The sequence below is a fragment of the Aphelocoma coerulescens genome, chromosome 1A (assembly GCF_041296385.1).
Source record: "Aphelocoma coerulescens isolate FSJ_1873_10779 chromosome 1A, UR_Acoe_1.0, whole genome shotgun sequence".
Lineage (NCBI taxonomy): Eukaryota > Metazoa > Chordata > Aves > Passeriformes > Corvidae > Aphelocoma > Aphelocoma coerulescens.
This window is the reverse complement of record NC_091014.1, coordinates 77,809,146-77,835,816: the sequence shown is the minus strand read 5'-3', so window position 1 is coordinate 77,835,816 and position 26,671 is coordinate 77,809,146. Positions and strand designations below refer to the sequence as shown.

At 41.1% G+C, this 26,671-nt stretch overlaps 1 protein-coding gene across 20 annotated transcripts in view; it reads right to left on the bottom strand.

Annotated features, from left to right (window-relative positions):
• MICAL3 (microtubule associated monooxygenase, calponin and LIM domain containing 3) overlaps positions 1-26,671 on the bottom strand; it is a 154,932-nt gene that overhangs the window by 93,350 nt on the left and 34,911 nt on the right. For all 20 annotated transcript variants that reach the window (XM_069003619.1, XM_069003637.1, XM_069003618.1 and 17 more), the window contains 11 exons: positions 14,972-15,347; positions 9,224-9,431; positions 7,744-7,860; positions 6,959-7,060; positions 6,250-6,405; positions 5,613-5,713; positions 4,772-5,029; positions 4,056-4,171; positions 2,665-2,791; positions 2,059-2,152; positions 775-922 (listed from right to left, as the gene is read on the bottom strand). In XM_069003619.1, coding sequence (XP_068859720.1) covers positions 775-922; positions 2,059-2,152; positions 2,665-2,791; positions 4,056-4,171; positions 4,772-5,029; positions 5,613-5,713; positions 6,250-6,405; positions 6,959-7,060; positions 7,744-7,860; positions 9,224-9,431; positions 14,972-15,235 — 1,691 coding nt within the window. In that variant the 5' untranslated portion in view covers positions 15,236-15,347. The remainder of the gene's footprint in view (positions 1-774; positions 923-2,058; positions 2,153-2,664; positions 2,792-4,055; positions 4,172-4,771; positions 5,030-5,612; positions 5,714-6,249; positions 6,406-6,958; positions 7,061-7,743; positions 7,861-9,223; positions 9,432-14,971; positions 15,348-26,671) is intronic.

Genomic DNA, 26,671 nt, shown 5'->3' with positions numbered 1-26,671 from the left:
CAGTGTAGCTCAGGTTAACTCCAGTACACCAATGGAGAAGTACTTCAGTGCATATGGACTGGAATAACTCCACAATTTCTCAGTATGTTTTACAGTGGATTATGTCTACAAGTACAGCTCTAGAATTTACTTTTTCTGATGTCCCTTTGGGAAGTTGGAGACATTTCAGATTAAAGTAACAGAGTCTTTGCTACTGTCACTTCTTCCCGGCAGTGTTTTCCCATTCTAGAATCTGGGCACTGTTTTACCCAATATATCACTGAAGAGGACACCTCTGCCATTCATCCAACCAACAAGTCAGCATGCAAACAGTAACAACGTCTCTATTTAGGCTGGGGGGTCACTACTTCTAAAAAGAGAAGCCTGAAAGGCTTTAAAAAGTGTTGCTTTGTTCAACAGGAAATTTATAAAGGCCCATGCAGACACTTGTTCAGGAGAGACTTAACTGAAGCTATGAACTGTTCCTTACTCTCTGCACACATAAAATCTGTCAGTCAATAATGCTTTCCTCTCAGTACCAATTTGAAGGTTAATTCTGCCAATTCATCCAGAAGGGAAAACGACAACACATTTATTTTCAAATTCATCAAGCTATCATGACCTTCCACTCCACTAGTGAATCACTGGACATTGGTTTCTATCAAGCTTAATTGAATTCATTTGAATCCATTTCTTCATAAATCACAAATGCATTGCCTCAAACTCCATATTATTATCTCCAAATACCACTCATTTCCTGCCCTTCCCAGTTATTTGAGGCAGCCAGTTACTCACATTAAGTCTGGACGGTATCTGTGGATAATGGCACACAAAGCTAAGCCACTTTTCCATGACATTGTGAGATCTGTCACATTAACACCAGCATATCCATCAGTCTGCCTCTGGCACCAACTGAGCAATTTACTAGAGCGAGCTACAGACTCTGTAAAAAAATTAGCACATTTTAAAGTAGAAATGCACAACAGCTCAAATTCTAAATACAACACAAACCCCATAAACCAACAAGCAAAACCTTCATGTAAAAAACAAACTTCTACTACAATGGGTAATGGAAGACAGGATTCTTATTTTCTTTTAAATATACTATCATACCCATTTTAAATCCAAGAAAGTATTTTTAATTTGCTGGAAAGTAATTATCTAAGTTGTAACTTGCCAGACTTTTTACCCCAGCCATCATAAAAGAGCCCCAGGAAATATAAAACAGTTGCAAAGGCTTGTTAAATACGATCAAAAGGACATTCAGTAGCAATGCTCTCTAAAGCCCAGATATACCATTTCTAGAGGAAGAACTACAAATGTACTTCTCTAACTTCTTCTTTTCCCTTGAAAACTTTCCTTTGAAAGCACTGACCTGTTCTGACCTTGTCTTACCAGAAGATCTGATGAGATTACAGCCTAAAGGGATGTGGCTGCAGGGCAAAGAGCAGAGACTACACAGCTATTCAGCAGTGAAAGGGAGGCTTAGCAGCAAAGAGCCACCCTGAGAATCCCAAAACACTATCTGGGCATCCAAGACAAGGCATGCAAAAGGAAAAGACTGACATACCCTCAGGGTAGGACAAGTAGACAGATACTGAAATGCTTATCACAAGGCATCTAGCTCTCAGAATAATGCAAGCAAAATGAGGTTTCATTTGGTTGAGAGATGAGATTAAGAAAAGGAAAGCAGGAACATGCAAGACTGCACAAGCAATACCTTCTGCTATGTTTGTAAGAATTGAGTCTATTGTTAGAGTGAACTCAGTCCAGGCTTCTGCACTTTAAGCAAGGACATTTTTATAGATAAAGGAGGTGAAAAGAACTGCCTGTACAAGCAAATATGCTTAGAAAGTTAACAGCATTATAAGGCAAAGGAAAACAGTCAAACAAAAAAAATTCCCATGCTAATGGAAACTTGAAAAATTGTAAGCTCAGACTGTTGACAAAACAATTATTGGATACATTTTCTAAATGCAGAGACTGGTTAAATAATACCCTAGAGCCCTGCTATTCTCTAGCTCCTGCACTGACCCAGCTCCAGAATACCAAACGGAACAGGGCAGCAGCCAGGCCTACCATTTCGAGTCAGCTTTGGTGTCCTGGAGTTCACAAAGTTCTCTATCTCCAGGTGAATGTCTCTCAAGTCTCCTGTATTATACAAGTGGCGTACCTAAAATGACACACAAAAACATTTAAGATGATCAACATGCCATGCACCCCAGATACATACAGAAATAACCAGAGGACAATAAGGAGACATCGAAGGTACAGAAAAGAAGACAAGTACATGTAGGTAGCAGAAATCCTACCCCCAAGAACCTCACAACAGCAAGGATCAGCTCATCAGAGCTGAACAGTCCAGCTGACTGCTGCTGCTCAGTAGATACCAAATTGCAATGACAGACTGCTGGACTGGAATATTACAAAGAAAATGCACATGCACACACACAAAAATAAATTTATCGGTTTCCTGTATCGTATCGCAGTTAAAATTACCAAAATCAAAAATTCCTAAAAAGGAATCTGTTCAAGTACAAAAGTCTACTTTGGACTGATATATCTGCCTTTCACTGCTTCCATGTTATACACACATCACTGTCTGTTCCCAAAACACTGGCATAGCTTCACTTGAGGAAAGACACTGCAGATCACAAGCCCTGAGAAGCACCATTTGTGACCTACCTGCTGTGGCCTCAAGAAGTTGACGTTGATATTGGGGTATCGGGTGGCAGGATCAATGCTGTAATGGCTGAAGTTTTTACTCACGTTCTCTGGGGTGGTCTGAGGCAGCAGCCTATAAATGCTTTCCCTTGGGAAAATAACATAAAAAAAAAGTTTGGGGTTTTGTTTTGGTTTGTTTGGTTGGTTTAGGCTTTGTGGTGGTTTGGGGTTTTTTGTTTGTTTTGGCTGGTTTGAGGTTTTGTTCTGTTTTGTTTTTTTTTTTAAAGAGATGTATCACTACTACTATGGCTAAGTAAACTCTGGAGAGATAAACATTCAAATCAGAAACCTAACCACTTCAGACACTGCATAGCTAAGAGTCAGCATAAGCATATTAAAATCTGCACTTCAATACAACTTCAGAATTCCAAAGGAGGGAAGAGAACAGTACACGGAGCATAACTGAAAGGGCTGCTCAGTACAATAAAGACACTGAGACACAGGAGGGGCTCAGGAAGAGGGGCCTGGAGCACTTGCTGTGAGGAGAGGCCAAGAGAACTGAGTTTGTTCAGTATGCAGAAGAGAAAGCTCAGAGAAGATCTTACTGTTGTCTGAAGTGGCAAATGGAAAGGTGATGGAAGCCTGGCTTCAACAGTAACATTATTTCCTCACTGATTTTTTAAATTCAAACAAATGGAATTTTAGGTATGAATTGTGCCATTGTGCAATTTTAGAAATTATACTATGGTTCCTGATGGTCAGAAGCTGCAGTAGTTGAAGTTTAAAACTGGATCTACTAACTGTTGGTTTTACTTACTCCATCTTCTGATTACCCAAATTCTGATCTCCAAGAGCACCTTGAGTCACCAAAACACTCAGGCAAAGCTGATAAAAACATCAAGAACTCAATACTTCAAAAGAGACAAGATACTGTTTGGCTTATATGAAACAAAGTGACCAAGGACAACATTAAAAAAGCAGGTCACAGCTTCCTTAAAAGGAAATAAGAGAAAGTTTTTACAAGATAATAGGAGATGGCAAGAACTTTCGTATCTGGTACTTTAAAGGCACCTACATTTTCATCTGGTTTGCTACTGCAGGGATGGTGACAGTAACTTGGGCTCACTTTGTCAATGCAATGTCAATAAGCACCTAAAGAAAAGATTCCCCATCTAATCTTTTAAAACTAGCACCAAGAATAGCAACATGTCTTACTCCTCCATATACTTCAGTTTATCGACTCCTTTGAAATTTTTTCTTCAATTGAATTATACCTTCAAGCATCCCCTAAAAACAGTGAGAGTCTGTATCTCCCATTCTGTCTACATATTTGTACTAGAAGAAACAGGAATGAATGATGAGATGTTGAAGGATTCAGTTAGAACTGTAAATGCATTCACTTTCTCCATTACCTCTCTGCAAGAACTTCCAAAGGACTGGCTCCAAGCGACCAACTTCGTACCATCCAAGCAGAGTCCATTGCAGCCAAAAATCCCCTGGCTATTCCAGTTCCCATTGGCCAAAATGGCTGATATTAGAGGTTACAAAAAAAAAAAAAGGCAGAGAAAGGAAAAGCATCACTTAGGGAAAATTTTAAAGAAGTATCAAGTACACATTCAGGCAGTAATCTGCTGGGAAATTATAACTCAGTAATTAGCTTCAAGCTCCACTCCCACCGGGTTAGAGGAAAGCAGCTGTATGGTGAACAGCTCATGAGCTCTCCCAAAGCCAATGTCCCTCTAGTTCCAACAACAATTCACAGCCTGAGTGCCTCAACAGCTTCTCTTCAAGACTGTACTTTTCAACCAACTACAAAATGCTAATTATTAGCAGGCCTACAGTAGAGGTTCTGTAGAGAGTCAACTCGTCCCAACAAGAAGCAGATGGAACAGACAGAACTTCAGAAAAAGCTCTGCACACATTTTCTTAAGCGAGATCATTACCATGCTAAATATTCTGTTTTCCCAACACTCCCACCCTTCCTTCAAACCTCCCACTTTATTCTATAATAAACAGCAGCTTTCCTCACAGCGCCTCTCTGTCAGGCAGCACACATTTCAGAGATGGGTGCAAAGGTTTGTGCTCATGCTTCCATTCAGGGCTTACACACAAGAAGTTGAACACACACCTCGAGGAGGCTGTCCCCGACCAGCGCCACGAGGAGCTGGTGGCCGTTCTGCTCGCGCACCAGGGCCGCGTTCTCGGACGCGTACATGCACGTGAAGTCAAACATGGCCACGTCGGGCTGCCCGTAGTGGTTGATGGCGAAGTCCAGCGACGGCAGCTGCTGGTTGGTGGAGAAATCTGCTGCTTCCCTGGCGTAGTTTAGCAAAGCCTCCTGGTCCACGTTCTCCCGTGAGAGCAAGACCTCTGTGTCAGCGTGGTCCTGCCAAAACCGGTGAAGTTTCGTTTGAATTTGACCATTTGCCATGGTCAAATCCACAAGTTTCTTTTAAGGTTGGAATATACAGTAGCTGGCATTAAAATTCTGACAAATCCACTCACACAAGTTTGTCTTCTAATTTCTTTCATTCCTTTGTTAATGCTTCCAGGAGAAAATCTATAAATATTTTATTGCAAACAGTAATCAGTCCTGCTTGCATTACTGATTGTGAAAGGGCGAAGAAACTCTAAAGCGTTTTTCATTCCCATAAAATGAGGGAAGCTCAACTAAGCTACCAAATGTTCTTTCAGCATATTTTATCTCAGCATGAACAAAACTCCCAAATCTACAAAGGGATACAAATTTGAAAAGGACAGGTTTTGTAACACTCTTCTGATGAGTTAAAATACACCAGAAGGACATTAACTGCCTTTTAGAACAGAATTACACTCATGTTCTAAAACAACAACTGTATAAACACATTATGTGATGGAGGAAGAGCATGTTTTCCTACTTTCACCCTACCAAAAGTAAATTGTCACCACAATTTTAGCTTACAGAGAATACAGGAGAAGTTAATACCCACATGCCGTATCACTCCTTTATCCAGCAAGCTCTGCTTTTTGGCAGTCATGACAAAGTAGTGTGTATCATCTTTGTAGTAGACAATGTTCTCCAAGTCAATGCCTTGTGAGAGAACAAAAGACATGGTAGTGAAGGAACCAGTTAGGAGTTATGTGCAACAGAAGCTCTATCAGAAGAAAGTAAACAAACTGCATGATTAGAAAATATCAGAGAGAGAATGCCAAGCAACTTTCTCCCATGCTCTGGGTGACTTTAAAATCTAAATTGTGAACAAAACCACAGACAGCACATTTCACCTGCATAAAGCCACCTCTATTAAAAAATCCAGCTATCATGACTCTAAGGTTTGCATTCAGATGTGGAGTGCAAAAAGCTGAACTATGGACTCATGACCTCTTCCCATTTAAGGCTCTGATTTCCTGACAACTGTAAGTTCTCTGCTTCTGAACTAAAATGACACACATCTGCTCTGTACAGCAGAACAGCTGCAAAAGCAGGGAGGTCAGATTTCAGAGACAGCAATGACTGACTGCCTTGCACAAGATGTTCGTTCCCAATTAACATACAAATCTGAGCTGCAGAGCTGTAATAATAAAAACAAATGGTTTCCACTGGAAATCTGTCAAGTGCTGGCAAACCTGTGGCATCTCGGAGATCCTGGAAGAACTTCTGGTTGAAGATGAAGGCCACACCACTGATCTCCTCTACTTTGGCTTCAGCTGTGGTGTTGCGATTGATGAAGTTTGCCGTGATAGCAATTGCAAGTTTACCGCGGAATTCTTTGCGGCGAAACCCTACAGGAAGGGGAAAGTAGCAACACTGAAAACCAGACACACCTTCAGAGAAGGCTCAGTATGCCACAGACAGGTGCACTCACAAAATAGAGAGAAGGGATGTGATGGGCTACAAACTCCTCCACAGAGGAAAGAACAATTGCTTCATCAGAAGAGTAAGTGTTGTTTAGGGAAAAAGCTCCCCACCACCCCCTCTCTCTCTCATCTCTGGTCCCAAAGCTGCAAGTTCCATAAAAAAATACTAATATGGGTTTCTTTGCAACACAGAATAATACTCAACACCTCAGTTCCTACACACGAAGGCAGGAGTGACAACACTACAAATTTAAGAAAAATAATCCAGATCAAAAGCCCTTATGTCTTTGCTAGTTTAGTGGAAGAATACAAAGACCACCCACGTCTTTGCCACAAATGCATTTTCACATGGACTTTTAATCTCCCTTTCACTTGTCAAGTGTCTTTCCAGATATTGATTGGCATGTTAAAGGCCATTTCGTTCTAACAAATTTAAGGCTAAGTTCTTTCTGAAGGTGAATTATGGACACACCATTACCTTCTAAGGTGTTTCTCCTGCCATCCCCTCCAATGATTACTTCAAACTCATACTCAGACACTGGATGAGTTTTGGGGTGGACCAACGCACGCCAACCTATTCCTGTAGATAAACGCCAAGTTAGTGACAACATATATATAATAATAGGAAAAAAAATAGATAAAACCACTTCTTACTATCAAATAAATCCTTCATCACATGAGCAGTCAAGAAACCCTGCAGGACAGCTACACTGATGACAGGGCTGTTCCTGAACTGTGCAGCCATTCCACGTGAATCAGAGGCAGACACAGCTCTGCTAAAATTCCCCTATTTCCTTTAAGGGCAGCTACAAACTTCTCTACTACCTATACAATTAATAAAAGGCTAAAAAACAAGTAAGCCACATCTCCTGTGGTGATCAGAGAACGGGTTTCACACTGATACTAAAAGCATTAACAAGGATCATTCACCAATATAAATACCCTCAGTGAATGCAAAGAAAAAAGTTGTTTCAAAATGTTACGTAATAGGCTTAGGTATTTTAGAAGCAATTACAATTTACCGTGTCTTGGTCTATTTCTGTGTAGTTGTTCTGGTGGCTTTGTTTCATACAATAACTAATTTGGATTTGTCACTAGAAAAAACAAATCCTACTAAAAACCCAAGCAAAAATGGATTAATAACTATTCTTATTAACGGAGAAAGAAGAAAGGACTTAACATCATAAGCAGAGTAAAAGAGTAAGAGCCTGTGTATCCTACAACAATTTCCCCCTTCTCTACACCCATTTCAGTGCTACTTGCTTTCATTCTCCTGGTCCTCAGGAGGGTAAACGAGCCCCCGAAACTCCACATTGACATGGATCTCTATTCCCAAGATCAAGGCAACCTTCAAAAGGATGAGCTGGAGCTGACGGATACCTGCAAAAAAGGCAGATGATAAAGAAACAGAAGAAAAAGAAAAGAGCACAAGTGCCTGTGTGTGTCTGTGTGACATTACTGATACACTGACTTGAAGACCAGCTGATACTTTCTTTTTCCCCACGGTGTTCCCAGCGCTTCATCCCAGTACCCCTGGTGTGTAATATCACAGCATGACAAGAAAATTCTACACAGCTGAAAAGCCAACCCTTTTCAAAGAAGAAAGAGTAATTTTTTGATGTTTCAGTCCCCTAATCAGCAACAAGGGAAACAACCAGGACATGAACTGCAGTAGAGGAGGGAAGACAGCATGAGCAGGGCTGCACTTGTCACAGATGGCAAAGAGCCACTGGATCAGCCTGGCTGTAATACTGACCTGCACTTCTATCCCAGCACCTTTGGATTAGTGAGGGCATAGGAAGCTCCTCACCACCTCTTTCCTCTTCAGGTAACTTTGACAATGAAAATGAAAATCACAGTGTGCAAACTCAATTAATACAAAGGAAAATACGTTGCTGTCATATTTCAGATGCTGAAATGAAAAAAACCTTCACCTAAACACTAAATTTTAGCTGTGCTGATACACAAAAAAAAGGACAAAATGCATAAACACTGGAAGAATAAAAATGAAAAGAAATTAGAAGGAAAAAGCAATCTGCAAGACTGAAGTTACAAAGATCTTCCAGTTTTACCATTTGTTGCCAAATTTCAAAAAAAGAGAACACAGACTGGTGGGCAACACCTGTCTGTGCCATGTACAGTCAATTTTGGGGAAGAAAAAAAGAAAAGAAAAATAACTCCTGCTCCACCAAAGCATTGAGCTTTCAAAGAAGACTGATTTAACAGAATTTAGAAATCATCAAGATTATTCTCAATTTTAACACGTAAACATATATTTAATCAAAACATATCTTCATCACTCTTCTGAAAATTAAAGCCAAAACCGTTCCTCCTTTCTCCAGACTGACACTCACAAGAATGTTCCAAAGCATTCACTAATTTTTCTTTACAAGAGAAACAGAATAATGTGGCAGCTGCAGGAATGTATAAGCAAAAAACAAAAAAATTATCCATCCAAAAAAAAAAAAACCAAACCACCAACCAGTTTGAGCTTTAAGTGTACTTTTCAGAGTAGGAAGAAGCTCTGCCTTGGGAATGTCTAAAAGATGAGAGATGAACACTGTATGTCTTAATCTCATGACTAGCCCAGAATGAATGATGCAAAGGTAATGCTGGATTGTACCGTAACTACTTGAGAGCAGGGACTGGTGTAGGCTGAATTTTCATTACCCCACAGCCTCACCTCCTTCTCCCCAGGAAGAACCCAGGAGGTGCTGCTGTGTCCAGCAGTGGCTGTACTTACTGATATGGTCTATGGATCCTGCACAGAATTTGCCATAGAACTTTTTGGCGCCGAGGCCCCTCAAGTCGTGGATGGTGAATGGCCACAAATGCAGCACGTTATTGCGGGAAAAGGCATCCCTCTTCTCTATGACCACCACCTTGGCTCCCAGGAACGACAGGTCGATGGCTGTACGAAGGCCACAGGGTCCAGCCCCAATTATCAGACACTGCAAAACAACCAGCACACAGTAACTGCACAGTCCTTGGAGGAAATAGGGATTTCTGCAGCAGTTCCAAGCATCCCACGGCTCTTAGGAGTAAGTGCTCTTTGTCTGAAACGTAAGCTGAAATTTCAGATCAGTCTTTCTATTTCTACCTGCCAAGTTCTGCCATTGATATGGTTAAAGCAGTAACCACGACCTGAAAATGAAGTATATTGCAGAGCAGTTAAAAGACTGAGGAAGCAGGCAAGTAAAACTGTGTGCTTGCAACACTTGCTCTAAGAAGAGCTGCCCAGTCATACTCTCCAAGCTCTATAAGTACCTGGAGAACAGCAATATTTCTGAAGGCTTCTCCCTCCTATATTCCATTTTATTTCTTTAAAATAAAAAACCTAAAAAAAAAAAAAAATTAAAAAGGGAGCAATGACAAGTTTTCCTCATCTTCCAAATCTTGAGCTGGCCTTTCTTAAGAATATCTTCAGTAGCATTGCAACAGCTACAGCAGATAAACACAAGATACTAATGTTTTTATAAACACCATCACTTTGAAATAACAGAGTAGCCAAGTCAGAGCACTCTAACTTATGCTTTTATTGGTGCTTTGGTGCTTCTACTACTGCAGCAAAGGAGACTTCAGGGAAGTCAACATCACGTAAATACAAACTTTGTGTGACCAGACAAATCCTTTCTCCAACCCAACCTTTGTCATATCAAAGGTCTTTCACCTTCTCTTATCTTTTTCCACTCTACTCACAAACACCATCAGATGCTAATAAACAACTTGAGAACGCAACATACGTGCATGTCTAGTGTTGAACACACTTCTGAGAACAGAGTGATACAGCAAAATAATTTCAGATTAAAAAGCCAAGATAGTCAGTAGACACTTCTTAGCCACAGAAACCGAGGTCCACAAAGAAAGTGTTGGTATGTGCAGTCACATAAATACAGTACACAGTCCATTTTGTCATATCATTATTGTACTTTGATTTCCACTGAGTAAACCAGACACATGGAATAAAGACCTTGCTGCAGAGGCGGCTGCTGCTGCCATGTGATTCTTTTCCAGATCCTTATATATCCTTGTGGCTGCATAAGAAAGCTCTTCGAGAAATTCTTAAGTATGCCAGAATTTAACCATGAGCCAGTGCTCTGATAAACAGCCAATCCCAAAGCAAAACTTTGTGTTCAGTGGTCACCCCCATTTGACAATTTTTACAGGCTGCCACATTCCCACCACTTATTCACTGGAGCATAAACTCTGCAAGCACCGTGAAACTGCAAATGTAAAGCCTGAATGATGGAAAACCAGCACGAGTGACAGCACTGATGACATAGCTACTGACATGCAAATTCCACGTAAGACTACTGAGTAAGATAGGAAGTCACATAAATCTGAGGGCAGAGATCCAAGTCTAGACAAAAGGGAAGGGAATAATAACACCACTGCCTCTTTAGTACCTTCAGGAATCTGAAAGCATTTGGAACAAAAGGCAAGCCCAACCTCTGAGCTAATACATACCTAAATAAAACTGTGTATTGAACAGGTGTCCATCTTGTAATTTGATATAAGGGATCCTCAATTAGGATCCTCAATTCTTCCAATCTAATATTGCTTTCTTTGTAGGTAAGTGTAACTCCCAAACACCACCTTGTCTTTTTTTAAAACTTTTAGGAAAATTAGCTCAGCATATCATATTTATCCAGGTAATAATTTTGCTTGGCTGAAAACTACAATCTTCAAAGAGCCTGGATTTCAATAAGCAACAAGAACACACTGAACTGGGTGACTTTCATTCTTTGATAAATTTCCACATATAAAATATTTATGATGGAGTACACAACAGCAAAGGAACTGTACTAAAATCAGACTATTCAAACTCAGGTTTCATGTAATTATAAACTAGCTGCCTGCAATTTTGTCACAGGAACTTAAAAGGATTTTTTCCTCTCTATCCTTCCTCCCTGCCCTCATAGTAGGATGTGGTTAAAAACATTTAGGTTATGTTTCATATTCTCGATGTTCTGAATGTAAAATACTCAGGTAAGTAATTTATGGTCAAAGTTGCCATTTTTTTAATAGCATCACAAAAACATTAAATTATGTTGTTATAAAACAAATTCTAAGCACAACTAAAAATAGAAAAGTTTTTTTTCACCTCTAATGCTTCTTCCAGTTTCAGATGTCTCATAAAAACCCACCTTCTGATACTCTCAGACAGCAGTAACTCCGTGAGATGCCAAGTACAGCCAAATAAAGGCAGCTACTGTTATTCCTTGTTCCCTTTCCCCTCAATGACTCCAAGCAATTGCTGCAACTCCCTGCACTGAAGCAGTCTCACCCCTCAAAAACACTTCTTGCTCAAGATCTTTCAGACAGATTATATTAAGTTTCCAGTAACAACACCATGGTAATGGAACATTAAATGCAAACTGAAATGCTGTATTCTCTGTATAACCAATGAAGAGAGAGCACCATTTGTAACTATTTACATTTGAACAACCCATCACGTCCAAAACTTGCTTTTCATGAACTCTGATTATCTGAATTCTGGTTAGCCTGGATGCTGGCCATGTGCACAAACTGGCCAGCTCCAGGCACAGCACCTCACCCCTGAACAATGTTTAAATGGGCAGTTAAGAACTATTCTACAAAGTATGAAACCTTCAGAACTGGTTTATTTTCAAGTGTACAGAAGCCAGGCTTCCTAAAGACATGATCAGCTTCTACTATGCCATGGATAAAACCCTAATCTTTATTTTAAATTCTATCATCTTCACGTGCCCACTTAAATTTCTGTACCTTTTAATCAACAGTTTGCAAATTACATTAAGCATTAGGAATATAAAGATAAGTGAGTTAGGAAACATCAACTCAGACATGATTCAGTTCTCAAAAGGCCTCTGCTTTGAACAGTTATGATTATCTCCTAGGAACTACATTTAAACATTTAATGGCAGATACCATTAGGATAGGAAACAAAAAATTAATAGAAACATATATGAAAAGAGAAGAGGAATACATAGTGAAATTTAGTTTAAAAAATGGCCACTGCAGTCATTGTTCTCTCCCATCACTGTGGTCCTTCACACCAACACCAGCAAGTTCTGAGGTTTCTCTCTCATCAGTTCAATGAGGGACAGTCACATAAGACCTCATGAGCCTCTCTGGTTATCTCATCACCACCTCACCACATGCTACTTCTATAACCACTCTCTTGATTCCAGTTCTCCAATTCCATTTTAACTCTCTTTAGCTTGGCTTTGGTGTATGAAATAGGTTAAGCTTTTGGATGACATGAAATCCCTACCAACCTCTTCAGTCAAACATCATTCCCAGGACACTTTACTCCTTTTATCCACTTTATAAGTGTACTTGAAGAGATGTTTTAAAGACACTTGGTTACATGTATTTATTCAAAGCACACCCTTTTCTAATGACTTTTAAGCCTCTGTACTCCTCTGGGTCTCCAGCCACTTTCAGAGCACCATCTGAAGGACTCTGATTTCTCTCACTGCCAGTTTCCCAGGGGGCTTCACCCATGATCTCTTGTGTGATCTTCCTTGATAAACTGTCTTTGCATCACCTCATTCAGGGACACTGGTTCAATCAGCTTTGTCAGAGCTGTCAATTCACAAAACTTCTCCAACTCGAGACTTGGCTGCTTTTTGGCCAAGCTAAAATCTCTACTTTTCTGACATTTCCTTGTGGCTGCCTAGATGTTAATTCAAGCCCAACACAGCCAAATGGAGCTCTTCATCTTAAAAATTAGTTAAACCCTCTAATAGCAATCAATTTCTTAGGAAAATATGTCAAGATGGAAAAAAGGAAGCCTGTCTGTGTTGCATCAACGCATTTAATGTCCTTCTAAACTCAGCTCACCACTTCCCTTCAAGAAAAATGTCACACTCGATTTTCTGAATGCCTTTCATAGCTGGATATCACCCCCCGCTCACATCTGGTTTTTCATATGCTCTCACAATCAAGCACTATTCACTTATCCTCCTATCAAATCTCTTCTTTAATGTTTCATCTCTATTATTGAAGCAACGTTTTCCACAGTGTTAACAAATACAATCAGAGCCTAGATGCAAAAATCACTCTTATAGTCTATTATTCAAATAAGTTAAAAGACCTCTACTCACCTCAACCCATTATGTTCCATTCAAAATAAGAGCAAATCCTGGATCTAATGAATGCACAGGGCAATCACTTTTTGCAGAAAATTTAGAATTTTTCTCCATGATGCTCATAGCACTTGGAAGGCTTATTCCTAAGTATACACAAACATCATTTACTACCTTTATCTTCCTGTAAATCCTTCCTTTCTTATATTGCCTGAAAAATGTAAACCTTAACAGTGGTCGGATTTTTGGGGTGTCGAAGCTACTGCCCACTGTGACTACCAACAGTGCCCAATTGTTTGATTGTCAGAGTTTACCAAGTGTTACTACAGTAATTCATTATAAATGCCTCCATCCATAGGAAAATGGCCACTGGAAAGTGAAACAAGATAAACAATTAAGAAACTAACATAACTTTCTAATATCTAATTGGGGGAAAATAAAAGTCCACAGATCTGAAACTACATTCTCTAAACAAGATGTATTTGTCCCTCAATTCTATACTAAGGAATTAATCATTAATTCCTCCAATTAAAGTATTTCCTTCTCTCAAGAGGTGACTATTCAAGAGAAAGAGCAGCATCTATTGTCCTCAATGAAGGAAGACAGAACCCTGTTCTAATTTTATCCTCTTCTGCAGTATTTGCCTTTTTTGAAAAAAAAAAGAGTTCTTGATTATTTACAAAACCAACCTATTCTATTCACGTACCAATAACAGATATAAAGAACTGCTTTCAAACTGCACTGTCCAAGGGGGTGCAGCACCTAAATGCCAGCTCACAATAATTCAGGTAAAAAAAAAAGTAAAATGCTCTGTGTGTGTGTGTAAAAGTAGGAATTCCTGCAGTAAATACCACACATACCAACCTTTTAAAAAGAATTGGTGTGCGTTTCCACAGCATATTTTTTTTCTTTGAACCTAGAATATAAATGATCACTTTCTAAATAATGGGAAACAGTCTGTTTTGCCAAATTGGCAGAAAAGCTCCGTTTTCTTGAGAGAGTCATGAGAATTTTTAAATTAAAACTGGAGATTTCCAAACATGCATGTTTTGTATCCTAGACTCCAACAGCACACATTCCTGTTACTGTCAAAATGCAAAAGAAAGTCGACCAAGATTAAAGGTTTACCAATTAAGATTTTTCCAAGCCATCTATAGGACTGATGCCACAGAAACTCACAACGTAAAAACTTGCTGGCTGCTTCTCCTGAATAAAATACAAACATTCAGGTGGGCAGTCAAATCCGGTGGTGACAAAAGGAGCTTCTGATTGCTCACCAAATGCTAAAATTGTGAGAACATTCCTGAAACTTGCCTGGGCTTATAGTGACACCAGGCAACATCTTTCTACATCCATACCTTTTTACTGTGTATGCCAGAGAGATTGGGTAATAGGACCATGGCAAATGAGCCTCTTACCTTCGTGTTGGCGCATGCTTTCCCCTTCTTGTAGTCCTTATGGCTGCCTCTTTTATCCAATTTGGCCCACAAGGCTTTGGCTTTCCAGTAATTGAGCTTGGACTTGAGCTTGTGATAGAAGGAACGATAGTCCTTGGGCTTTAGTTCTAGGTAGTCACAGAGCTCTTGGAAAGCCTTCAGAGTCCCCTTGCAGGTGGAAGCCTGGACAAATCTGTCGAAGAGAACGTGAGCCTGGTTCACCTTCTCGTTCTTACTTTCCTCCATGCTTCACACTTGGCAGCTGCCCAGGGGGGCAGCTGTGCTCTTCCAGTCTGCCAGATTTCCCGATGTTGCTCCGCTGAGCCACTTTCACCTCTGGCTTACAAGCATTATTAACCTAGAAAATAAAAAGAAGAAAGTGTAACTGAACTTGCTCTTTTCTTTTCGTTCCAAAATTTTGTCTTGCTGAACTGAGAGCCCAGATTCCCAGTCAGTCCTCAGCTGATTGATATCCCAAGGATTTCTGCCCAAGCTGACTGAAGCAGAATTCACTGAGCCTCATTGCAGCCAGCAGCACATCTCACACCTCTGTTAAATCACAAAATACTTTAACCTGAGGCAGTGCCTTGGAAGTTTTATCAAAACTCTTTCTGCATGAAGAGCAGAGAAGTTACAAATAAACAGGCAGATGTTCCACAATGTCTGGGAGAGGACAGAGGGTGTAAAACAAAACAGGCTGACCTGCTATGTCGCAGTTACTGTGTAACACCACAGCAATGGTTACGGGCTGGTCTTAAAAACACTGCTAACCACGAAGTACTTCAAGAGTCGGTACTCCATCAGTAAAATAAGCTTTGGTTCCTTCATTCTAAAAAGACATGTGCCTTTGGTCATGATAAATAAAGATGAGAAAGGATGGCATAGCACAAGCCGATATAGAGCCCTTGCCAAGACTGGTTTTTGCTCAGTGATCGTCACTGTGATCTTAAAAATGAGTTAAACCCGCTAATAGCAATCAATTTCTTAGGAAAATATGTCAAGACTGAAAAAAGGAAGCCTGTCTGTGTTGCATCAAGCAGTATAAACATTTCCCTTACCTAAAGCCTACACACATTTCTGTCAGTAAGTGAGCAGCCTAAGAGTGAAATGTGGCTGGTGCATGATCCTTCTAAGATTCCCATACTAATTCCTCTATTCTGTGGTTCTCAACTTCTTTTGATGTGCAGGCCCATACAAAATTTTGGGTGGCAGACGGGGTCTACTTTAATCTGCTGGGGCAGATCTGCTATCATGAGCTCTGCTACTCCTTTCTGGGGTCCCTCAGAAGCAGGCTGGAGACCTACAGAATTAATTGTTTCGATCACAATTAGAGATTTTGTTTAAAGAATAGATATCTTCTCTTCCTCCCTCTCTCTTTATATAATAAGCCTTTTTCTTTCTTTTATGCATAATACCAAGTACATGCACTAGATTACCCTGCTCTCTGAGAAAGAATAGCTCTGTTTGCCTTCAGATACAAAGGCAGCATGGGAACATACATGAACTATTGAAGTGAAAGCACTTCTGAGGTGCTTTTTGCCCTTTGTTTTTTTGCAAAGGGTATTAAGGTAAAAAGGGAAATATGTGGACTTGGATAAAACTTTTTAGATTCCCACCAGCTCTTTTCCTGCTTCCAGCAGACAGGAAGCCAAGCCAAACAGTACAGCTCATGTCTCTTCCCCTCCCATATGGCAGCTCTGCAGCAGTTTATTTGGGCACTCCTGCTTTTCAGCCTAACATGGTATTTATCGTTTATGTTTAGAAACAGCAGAAGAGACCTGGAAACCTTTACATACAGCCACAAACTGGTAGTTTTTAAAAATAAAAGTTCCTACAGAAGTCAAAGTACAACAATGGGTTGTAGTGCAGAAGGCAATTCTAACTTTATTAGGACAACTGCCTCAGAGGACTCAGTACCCATGAAGCTGCTTTTCTAACAGGCTGACAGTGATGCCCATGCCCATATCAGTACTGCTCACTAAGCAGGATGGAACTGCTTTCCTTATTTTCCATCTTAATTTCACGGCTGTGAAGCTGGAAATGTGCTCCATGCTTGCATCTCAGGGAAACCACTGCACCCCTACAGAGGCCTAAGTCAGAGAACTCTAAAATGGTTTGGTTTGGAAGGGACCTTAAAGATCACATAGCTCCAACGCCCCTGCCATTGGCAAGGACATCTCCCACTAGACCAGGTTGCTCAAAGCTCCATCTAAACTGGTTCTTGAGCACTTCCAGGGATGGAGCATCCACAGCTTCTCTGGGCAACCTGTGCCAGTGTCTCAGCACCCTCACAGTAAAGAACAAATTTCCAATATCCAGTCTAAACCTGCCCTCTAACAGTTTGAAACCATCCCATCCCCCCTTGTCCTATCATTCATGTCCTTGTAAAAAGTCCCTCTCCACCTCTCTTCTGGCCCTATCACGTACTGAAAGCCTGCGTCTCCTCTTTTGTTCTCAAGAAGAATATTACAATGAACTGCAACAAAACATCTCTAACTCTGAAGGAGTCATTTCAGTGTGTCTGTGTCATACAAACACAACAAAATACCCACAGTCTAAAGCCATATGCCTCATTAACAGCACAACATTCCAAACTGAATACTCTTCTCCTATGTTCCCCCACCTCTTGCACCCCCACTCTACCATCCAAACACTTTACACCAGCGCTTTGGATGACTGAGACTTCTTCAGAAAAAGCAATAGAAGTTACATGACCTAAATTAAGTGGAGTCACAACTTAGGTCTGTTAGTCCACACTCCACTACTGATAAACCCAGATGTAAGGACACCATAGGGATCATTTCTTACTCTTGCTTCTCCCGCAGTTTTTCACCAAGGAAGTGAAGCGGCATTGGTTTTGCACTGCTCAAAGACTCCAAAGTTAAAACCCAACCTCCTCTCACTCTAAGAACTTACTGCTCTGTGTCCAGGGTTTGCCAAGCCAGGAGCCAAACCTGCAGAAAGCAGGTCATTTGAGCCAGCACATTCCGGGGGCCACCTTAGCACGGCAGCTTTACTGACATCCTGTTTCACACAGCCTGGGAAATCAGTTATGCCCCCAGGTGAAACACCGAGGCTTCAGTCACCACATTAGGTCACTCCCTAGAACTCTGCATTCCTGATGTAAACACCCCAAGCCCTTGGAACCCATGAGCAACACGTCAGAGAACATGGAAATTACAGGAGGAAAGCAAGGGCAGGCAAGAGTTATTTGCCAGGTTTCCAGGGTACTTGTGTGCCTTGCTGGCTGTTCTGCAAGTCTGCAGTATCCTGCATGTTTTGTCTCGAGGCAGCTGATTGCTGACTCAGAAGCTCTGTGAATTCCTTGGCTGTGGCATTGGGCGAGGAAGACAAAGCCCGTGGAAAAACGCATGCAAGAACAGTGTTCACGTTGCTATTTACAATAATAGCAGGAGGTTGTCACTGACTCATGGCTCCAAGTACCCTCAGGACCTCCAGTACTCGCCCAAGGACAAAAGAAACCAATGAAAAACACAGAGATGCAGGCAGGGAATAATTCCAGGTGGTGGTTCCTTCGCAGAGTCACCACAGATGCAGGAACATGAATATTTTATCAAATGCATACACGAGAAAAGAAGGCCCAGTGCCCTACTTCTGCCAAAGGCAAGAGATAAGAAGAGATTTTGCAAATTCTACACAGAATGAATTTGGTTGTACAAATTGAAGTTCTGCAGTAAGTGTTGCAAATGGAGGGCTTATATATTTCAGGCAAATAAACCCCCACTATATGAGTCACCACCCTCCTCTACATTTCCATCCTAATTTTGTTAAAAGTGTTCATTCAAGCAATGCCTTGAGCCCGGGAAAAGAATAAAATACTGTGGGAATGTATTTTTCAGCAATCTCTTTTTTTCCATCAGAAATTATTGAGTTAATTCCATCTACATTCACAGCTTGCTCCCTTTAGCCCAAACCAGGAGTGAATAAAACGTGCCAAAGTAACTGCCCAGCTGCACCTCAGAATGCTGAGTTTCTCTGAGCACAGTGTAAATGCTTTCTTAAATTTGAGTTATTTCACAGCCAGGCAAACACCCTATATGCACCCTTGACAGACAAATCTCTGAGAAGTCAGACATCAAGAAGAAGCAGTAATACCACAGGGAATCTGAAAGCAGACTGGTCCATGACCATAAAACTGCCCTCCAGCAACATCCCCCATGTCCTTGCCTCCCTTTCACGGCCCCTTCTGTAGCTTCTGCCTAAGCAAGACTCAGTAACACGCTCTGGAAACTCCGAGATTACTGCAGTAGCCAGGCAGCCAGGACACACTTGCAACTTGGCTAGCAAAAGTCTAAGCACAGATTATAGTTAAGCTTATGCTGCAGACAGTGGGGACACCTATTTTTGTCTCTCTCCTCCACACAGCCTCCAGTTTTCTTGTAGGAAACCAATTACCTTTGAGACTCTTCTTCCTCGTTGAATCTGGATGAAATTGTTCAAAAGTTATTAAGGATGAACTGAGAAGCAGATGAACAAATGGCTCAATCCTGTAAGCCTCCCTTCTTTAGGGAAGCCAAAAAATCTTTATCCCAACAAATGAAAAAAACTGTTTTCATTTCCAAGATTTAATTTCTTTTACTTTTAGCTAAAACTGAAGAAATGGATTTTCTACAATATGTTCATGACTTTCTAAGTGATCACAGGTATCAAAAAGTACAGCTTTAGGGCAGTGGTAAGACTGTGGAACAGATGGCAAAAAGAGAACCATTTTGACAAGAAAAGCTAAAGCAAAAACTGGCAACTATTTTAGGTCCATATTATGCAGACCAAGAAGGGGAAAGCAGGAGGACAAAGGCGTGGTTGCCATTGTTTGCAGCTTCCCTTTTACATCAGCACTGTCCACAGCATGTTTTAAGATGGTGTTTAGACTGGTTCCCATTCATAACATTCAAGACTCAAGCAAATAAGCTGTCAAAAAACTATGTTTTAATAAACCTATTAAACTTGATTTGGTGCTCTTCTGCCCACCACATGGGAGAGAGTCTTTTGAGTCTCCACCACTTTCCTGTCTACCCTCCCTCCCAAGTGAGGCCAAAAGTGGGAGAAAGAGAAACCAAATATGAACTTGACTGCAAATACAAGAACCTGTTCTTAGCACATACACAAACAGTTCATAGAATTCTCGTGTCAAGAAAAACTCTACCCAGTACTGACTTGAGAAGAAATGCTAACTATATCCAAGAACATGAAAACATACAAATACAGAAGCAGCTACAGAAAATGTTTTGGTTCCCAAATTCACATCAAGGTACAGAAGGAAAATGTGTACATTGCTTATTACTAACCATTTCTTCAATGCCACAACACAACTACTGAAAGCATTTGACTTACAAAGTGCAACCTTTTATCTATGAGAACTCAAAAATCACATTTTGCTGCTGCTCTCATACACACCTCTTTGATCATAGCAGTCCCTACACTGAATGAACACTAACAAAGAAAGAGACCAAGAAACAGATCAATGCTTTTCTTCAGAAGAAAAAAAAAGGAAATTATACCAAGGAAGAGGTAGCTGTCCCCTCATAGGATGATAAGGGAATAATAGTAGGACATCTGGATAGGTCTCATTCTCACAGCACCACATAACAGAGCAACAAAGTTGAATGTCATTCCCTCATGTGAAATGCTTTGAAGCTGTTCCTAATGTTACATTTCAACATAGAAATCCATCCTAAAGTTAGTTCCCACCCAGTTTTACAAGCTGGACTTCCCCAGAGTTCTGCAAACACTGTAATAACCTGAGAAAAGTGCCTCTTTAAAAAACAACCAAAAAAAGGCTCCTAAAATTACCAGAATTACACGTTCACAAAACTTTATTTCTATGACTTCAAACGGGGATAAAACAAATTGGCTGCCTTAGCACAGCAAGGTATATCAGCTTGTGACACGATACAGGACATGGACCCATTCATTTTTCCAAGCTAGCATGCTGTGTATGCCACAAGAAACACCAGAAACACCAGCTTTTTTGAAAAAAGCTTTACTGAACATTGGAGAACAAGAACACTGTTCTGCCCCAATTAGAGACTCTGAGCAGAATGAAGACTGGAGGCTACACACTTTAATGACCTCTGCAGCTCAGTAAGCCAAGTCCACTGAGGTCTCCAGATTCTGCCAGTGCACTGATCACCCCAAACCATTCCATGGCACAGGGAGAAAACAAATAGAGCCTGTATTTGTATTCTGAAAAAAAAAAAAAAAATCATAAAAGAAATTCACCAATGAAATTCACATGAACACATTTTCAAAAATTTATATAAGCAAAAGCTTCTATCTGCCAGAACCTAGTACCAAAACACAGACTGCAACAATCACAAAAGCGATTGCAAAGGAGAAAACATAATCACCAGGAACAAAGAGACAGACAGAACCATAGGATCTGCAAGTGACAAGAGGAAATAAATTACCATTCTTTATTGAGCCTGTAAAATGGTTCAGAGATCTGAAAAATGAAAATCTCTAGCATCTTCTGCAGTATGTGCTTGCTTTCTGTTATGTGCACTTGTCTCCACTTAATGTGCTTCAGTTCTCCCTTTCATTACCTAATTGTCCAGGGAAGGGAACAAAGCTGGTGAAGGCTCTGAAGCACAAGTCCTGTGAGGAACAGTTGAGGGAGCTGGGGTTGTTTAGCCTGGAGAAGAGGAAGCTCAGGAGTGACCTTATCACTTTTATAACCACATGAAAGGAAGGTGTGGCCCAGGGTGGGATCAGCCTCTTCTCCCAGGGAACAAGTGACAGGACAAGAAGACAGTCAAGCTGTGCCAGGGGAGGTTCAGACTGGACATCAGGAAGAATTTCTTCAATGAAAGAGTGGTCAGGCACTGGAACAGACTGCTCAGGGAGCTGGTGGAGTCACCGTCCCTGGAGGTGTTTAAGGAAAGACTGGAGGTGGCACTGAGTGCTGTGGTCTGGTTGACATGGTGGTGGTTTGGTCATAGGTTGCACTTGGTGATCTCAGAGGTCTTTTCCAACCTCATTGATTCTGTGATTCCCCCTTACATAGGTCAAAGATTACTTATCATTACTTAGAGTCACGGGATCCAAAGGAGGCTGAATTTACCAAAGCCACCTTGATTTGTGTCAGTCATTAAGAGAAACACTTAGTGCCTCAGAAGCAAGCTCAAAGACTGGTCATTTGTGCCAGCATTTATTTTAATCATAGCAGATAGATTCCTAGACTTTTAACTCCAAGGCTCACCCCTCTGTGGTTTGGCAAATCCAGACTCTCACAAACAAATATTCCAGTTACAGACAGTAAAAAATGAACATGGAAAGCAAGTTTTATTTGTGCTGCTTCCAACTCTCAGCTCTTATGGGTGTGGAAAAGAGGCAGGCACTTCCTGAAAGGAAGTGGTGGAGGACAAGGGAGTTAGAAAACAGGATTAGAAGATTCAGAATTTCACCATTCTTACACAGCTAGGTATGGCATCACAGATCCCCTGCACAGAGCAGTTCAAACAGATTACAGATTAGTTAGTGGATGTATAACCATTTTCTGTGGAGGAAGACTGATTACAGAAAGCAGAGGACGTTTAAAATTTTGGAATCTTCTTGCCTATACACATCTTGCAAGACTCTTTTGGGAGCCAAGAATTTTAAGTAAATAGATATTTGAATAAAAAAGCTATAAAAATTTCTCCAGCCCACAAACCACTTAATTTAGAGACTGCTGAACTTTAAAAACAAAACAAATCCCAAGCTTTATTCTAGGACAAGTTCAGGAAGGGTTGGGATCATATAACCCATGGGTGCAACTGTGGCCTGTATAATTCCCATGTAAAATGTACATGCAGAATCAAGAAAAACACCTAAGAAATTGGACCTTAAACCCAGACCTCCAGAACTGCCACCTCCTTTCCCTTAACAAGGAAAGTCCAACCAGGAGCAGCATCTCAAAGACTCACCTGCAGATGAGGTCACTGGTAATCTGTCACTCTACATCCCAGCTATCTGCTGCTCCAATATGCCCTGTCCCCAGCCCATTGCATGCCCAATAAGGCCTAAGCTCCCCCAGAGCAGGCTGACACCCTCAAGCTTCAACTGCTGCCAAAGAAAACCCCACCGTGTGTTTATAGCCACTCATGGGTGTACCCTGCTCCTGTAACTCAAACCACTACCCCAGCCTTCCTTTCTCCTTCCAAGTTATGCACGAAAATACGTGCTCTGCAGTCTGTCTGTATATCTAAAATCAGAAATGGCCCTGACAACAAACTCAATCTAGGTTAGATCAGGCTGTTTCTTAATGCTCCACAAGCTCCACAGCCATGTACTGTCCTCCCACATCAGCCACTAGATTAGACCATAATATACAATTAAGCAATTTCATTTTGTTTCGCAGAGGCGGAGAATTACACACCTCAGCAAGAGCACTACTGACTGAGCAGAGTCTGAGCAGGGCACCAAGCAGGCTTTGAAAGGAACCAGAAGGAGACTACTTTCCATCATGGCTTGGCTTATCTTTTTTGATTCATTCACTATGGAGTTACACCTCATTCTTACAGTAAAACTTACTTGTTAGACTCGAAAGGTATGGGGCTTCTAGGTAACAGGAGAGATACTGAACATGTTCAATGGACACAATGCTAAATCCCAATTTGTCACAGGAAGAAAACACACCCACACAATAATCCTATAACTTTTATTTCATAAATTACATCGTTTGGTTGAGGTCTATTCCACACATCCCCCAAACCTCCTCTCTAACCTCTCCCAGGCTGCATTCCTGACTTTATTTTCAGAGGGGAAAAAAGTCTTTATCCCATCCTTTCCTCAAAACACTTTTACTGCGCTTACATTTTGGAGTTCTTGACAGTATCTTAAACTTAGTTTAGTATTAACCCTCGATAAATTTACTCATGTAAATCTTTCCTCTTTCCAAGATAAGAATACCAACCTTTTGCACTCTGGCGTGCTCCATAATTCTCAGTAAGAATAATAATTTTAAAAAGCAAAGCAAAATCCAACCCTTAGCAACTAACAAACTGTGAGACCATCAAATGACAACTGATCAAATCCAACAACTTAATGAAAGTTTGTCTCTATCACACAATCTGGTGTGTCTGATACCTCCCCATCATTCACTTTCCTCATAGGTACAAGGAAAGCTTTTACCAGCAGACAGGAATGTATTGTAAGCAAACAACCAGTTCAACATTTGGGCTCAACCTTGACAAACAGAAAGAATAAAGAGGTTATATTTTGTAGCATGAGAAAATGTACCAGAATCTCGAAAAGTAATACAAACAGTAGGTAGAGAATGGGAAAACCAAAACTTGCAACATCCAACTTTCAGCTCTGGGTATCAGACAGTACCGATTGCACATATTGTTACACAGGTTATAAATAGTAACCACGCAGCACCCTCCCCACTTGGCTGGACATCTGACTCTCAGTGAACACTGAGCACTTTCAATTGCCCAGACAGCGATTCCCCTGCAGCCGTGGAACCCGCATGGTCTCAGCAAAGACCATGCCAAGCTCCGTGCCTGGAGCGAACGAAAATCTGTTAGGAAACCAGTGAGAGGAAAGAGGTGGAGGTGGTTCTGTGTTTTACTCTCCTCTCCCTGAGGCTTTGGCAGGAAGCTCCTGGAATAAGATGGCAGTCATCACTTCCAGAGGCAGACATTACCAGTCTCCTCAAATACAGCTGCACTGGTGGGGACATGAAAAGACTTGGTACGAATTAGTCAGAGATTAAATTCAACCTAAGCGTAAGGATGCCATCAGCAGAATTTGTTCCTAGTAGCAAGGACACATAAAAGCTTCTCTCTTTGCCTTTCATGCTCAAGGACTGTTCCCTCTAGTCTTTTTAATTCCATCCTCCTTTGGATAAAGGCCATTCCTCTGCAAGGATATCTGGGGGTCTGAGGCAGATAGCTGGAAGGTTCAGCTGAGGATATCTGGCAGAGGAAGTAGCCCTGTGAGGGGGCACGAGCGTTGCCTTTGCTTAATGCGGGTCTGAGAGCCCCCACCAAGGGACCTACGACCACTTTTTGTAGAAGACATCTGTGTGCACCTCCCTAACAGGCAAAGCTCTCCATGCTCACAGACTGCATTGTGAAACAACTTCTGCCCAGCATGGTTTGACAGGACCCAGGCACTGCTTTGCTGCTGTGCTGCACACAGGCCAGGATCTGTCCCGTAAGGCAGTCTAGCATTTCCACTAGCAGATGATTCAGTTCTGGACCCTGGACTCAAACTGTGTAATTTCCATAATCTCTTATTCCATAACATCCTATATTTGAGCACTAGCCAGAATGACCCTTTTCCAAAATGCTTTTAATGCAGCAAGGAGGAGCACAAGAGACTGCAGGTCACTTGCGACTTTCTCAGTGACAATACCAACAGGCTGCTGCTGGCATGTCTGGAAAAGAAAAATACTGCAATTAAGAAGTACTTTCTTCAACTTCATTCAACTTCTGCTTTCAGGCTCAGTCAGCCAGAACGGGCTGGTAACAGCTCTGTAAACTGGGAATGACCAAGAGTGGTGGCAGAACCATAGCATGGCAGTAGCTGCTTTCCTGGAAATCCACACAGTGCTCCTGGACAGCGTTAACTGCACAGAACAGCCTGGGGTCCTCAACATCTGAAAACTACCCTCCCTCTAGTTGTTCACTGGCAATGAACAATTTAATATCTATATATTTACCATTAGTTTATGCTAACAGAAACAAACGCTGCTATTAAGAAAGCTTAGTTTTCTCCAATTTGAGGACTGAGAAATGTGAAGAATTTGTTTCTTATTACATTGGGAGCTACCAATAAAAGCCACGTACATCTACTCGCCACTCCCCTGTCATTTCCCATACATACACCCCAGAAATTATCACAAATTCTGCTTTTTCCATGGACCTGAAAGATCTGGCTAACTGTAGGGAAAACATTCCCTAGGGCAAACCAGAAAACTCTTCAGTATTTGGTTCCTGAAATACTTGGGAGTGACCACAAGTAATAAGCAATGCTTGCTTTTAACCTTTCTGTAACACTCCTGTTTATTTTCTAGGATCGAACAGACTATGTCAGCTGGAAGAGCCCTGCAGTGATCATCTGGTCCAACTGCCTGGCTGAACAAAAGTTGAAGTGTGTTGTTAAGGGCATCATCACAATGAAAGTTCACTTCTCCTCCCTGGCTGACACCACTGGCTAGGCACACACCGTTTGCAGTAACTTCGGCATTATGCTCTGTAACTACAGGGAATAACAGGGAAATGCTCATTTAAAGAGCAAAAGGCAGACAAAAGGATCTAATGCTGATAAAAATGGGCAATTTCCTACCCTTATCACACTGTGGCAACAGAGATTATTAATGCTTTATGTCCCATCCCTGTTATCAACTCAGGCATTTCTTCCTGAGCCAGTTGTTTTTATGATCAATAGCTTTCTTTTAATTTCCAGGCCAAGTTTATACCTCTGTTCCTGTGATGATGCTGACCTATGCATTAGCTTTCCCTCCCTTCCCACATATATTTATAGACAATGCCACATCATTCCTTGATCTTCATTATGCTAAGGTCAAATCAAGCTCTCTTGGACTAAGATAGGCTTTCTTTTCCTAGGCTTCCCGAGGAAAAAACTGCATATTGCTGGGTATGGGGTGGGAGTTCAGGAGTTTGAAATGTGGAAAGGTTGTGTGATCTTAAGAAGAATTATAGCTGTACAGTG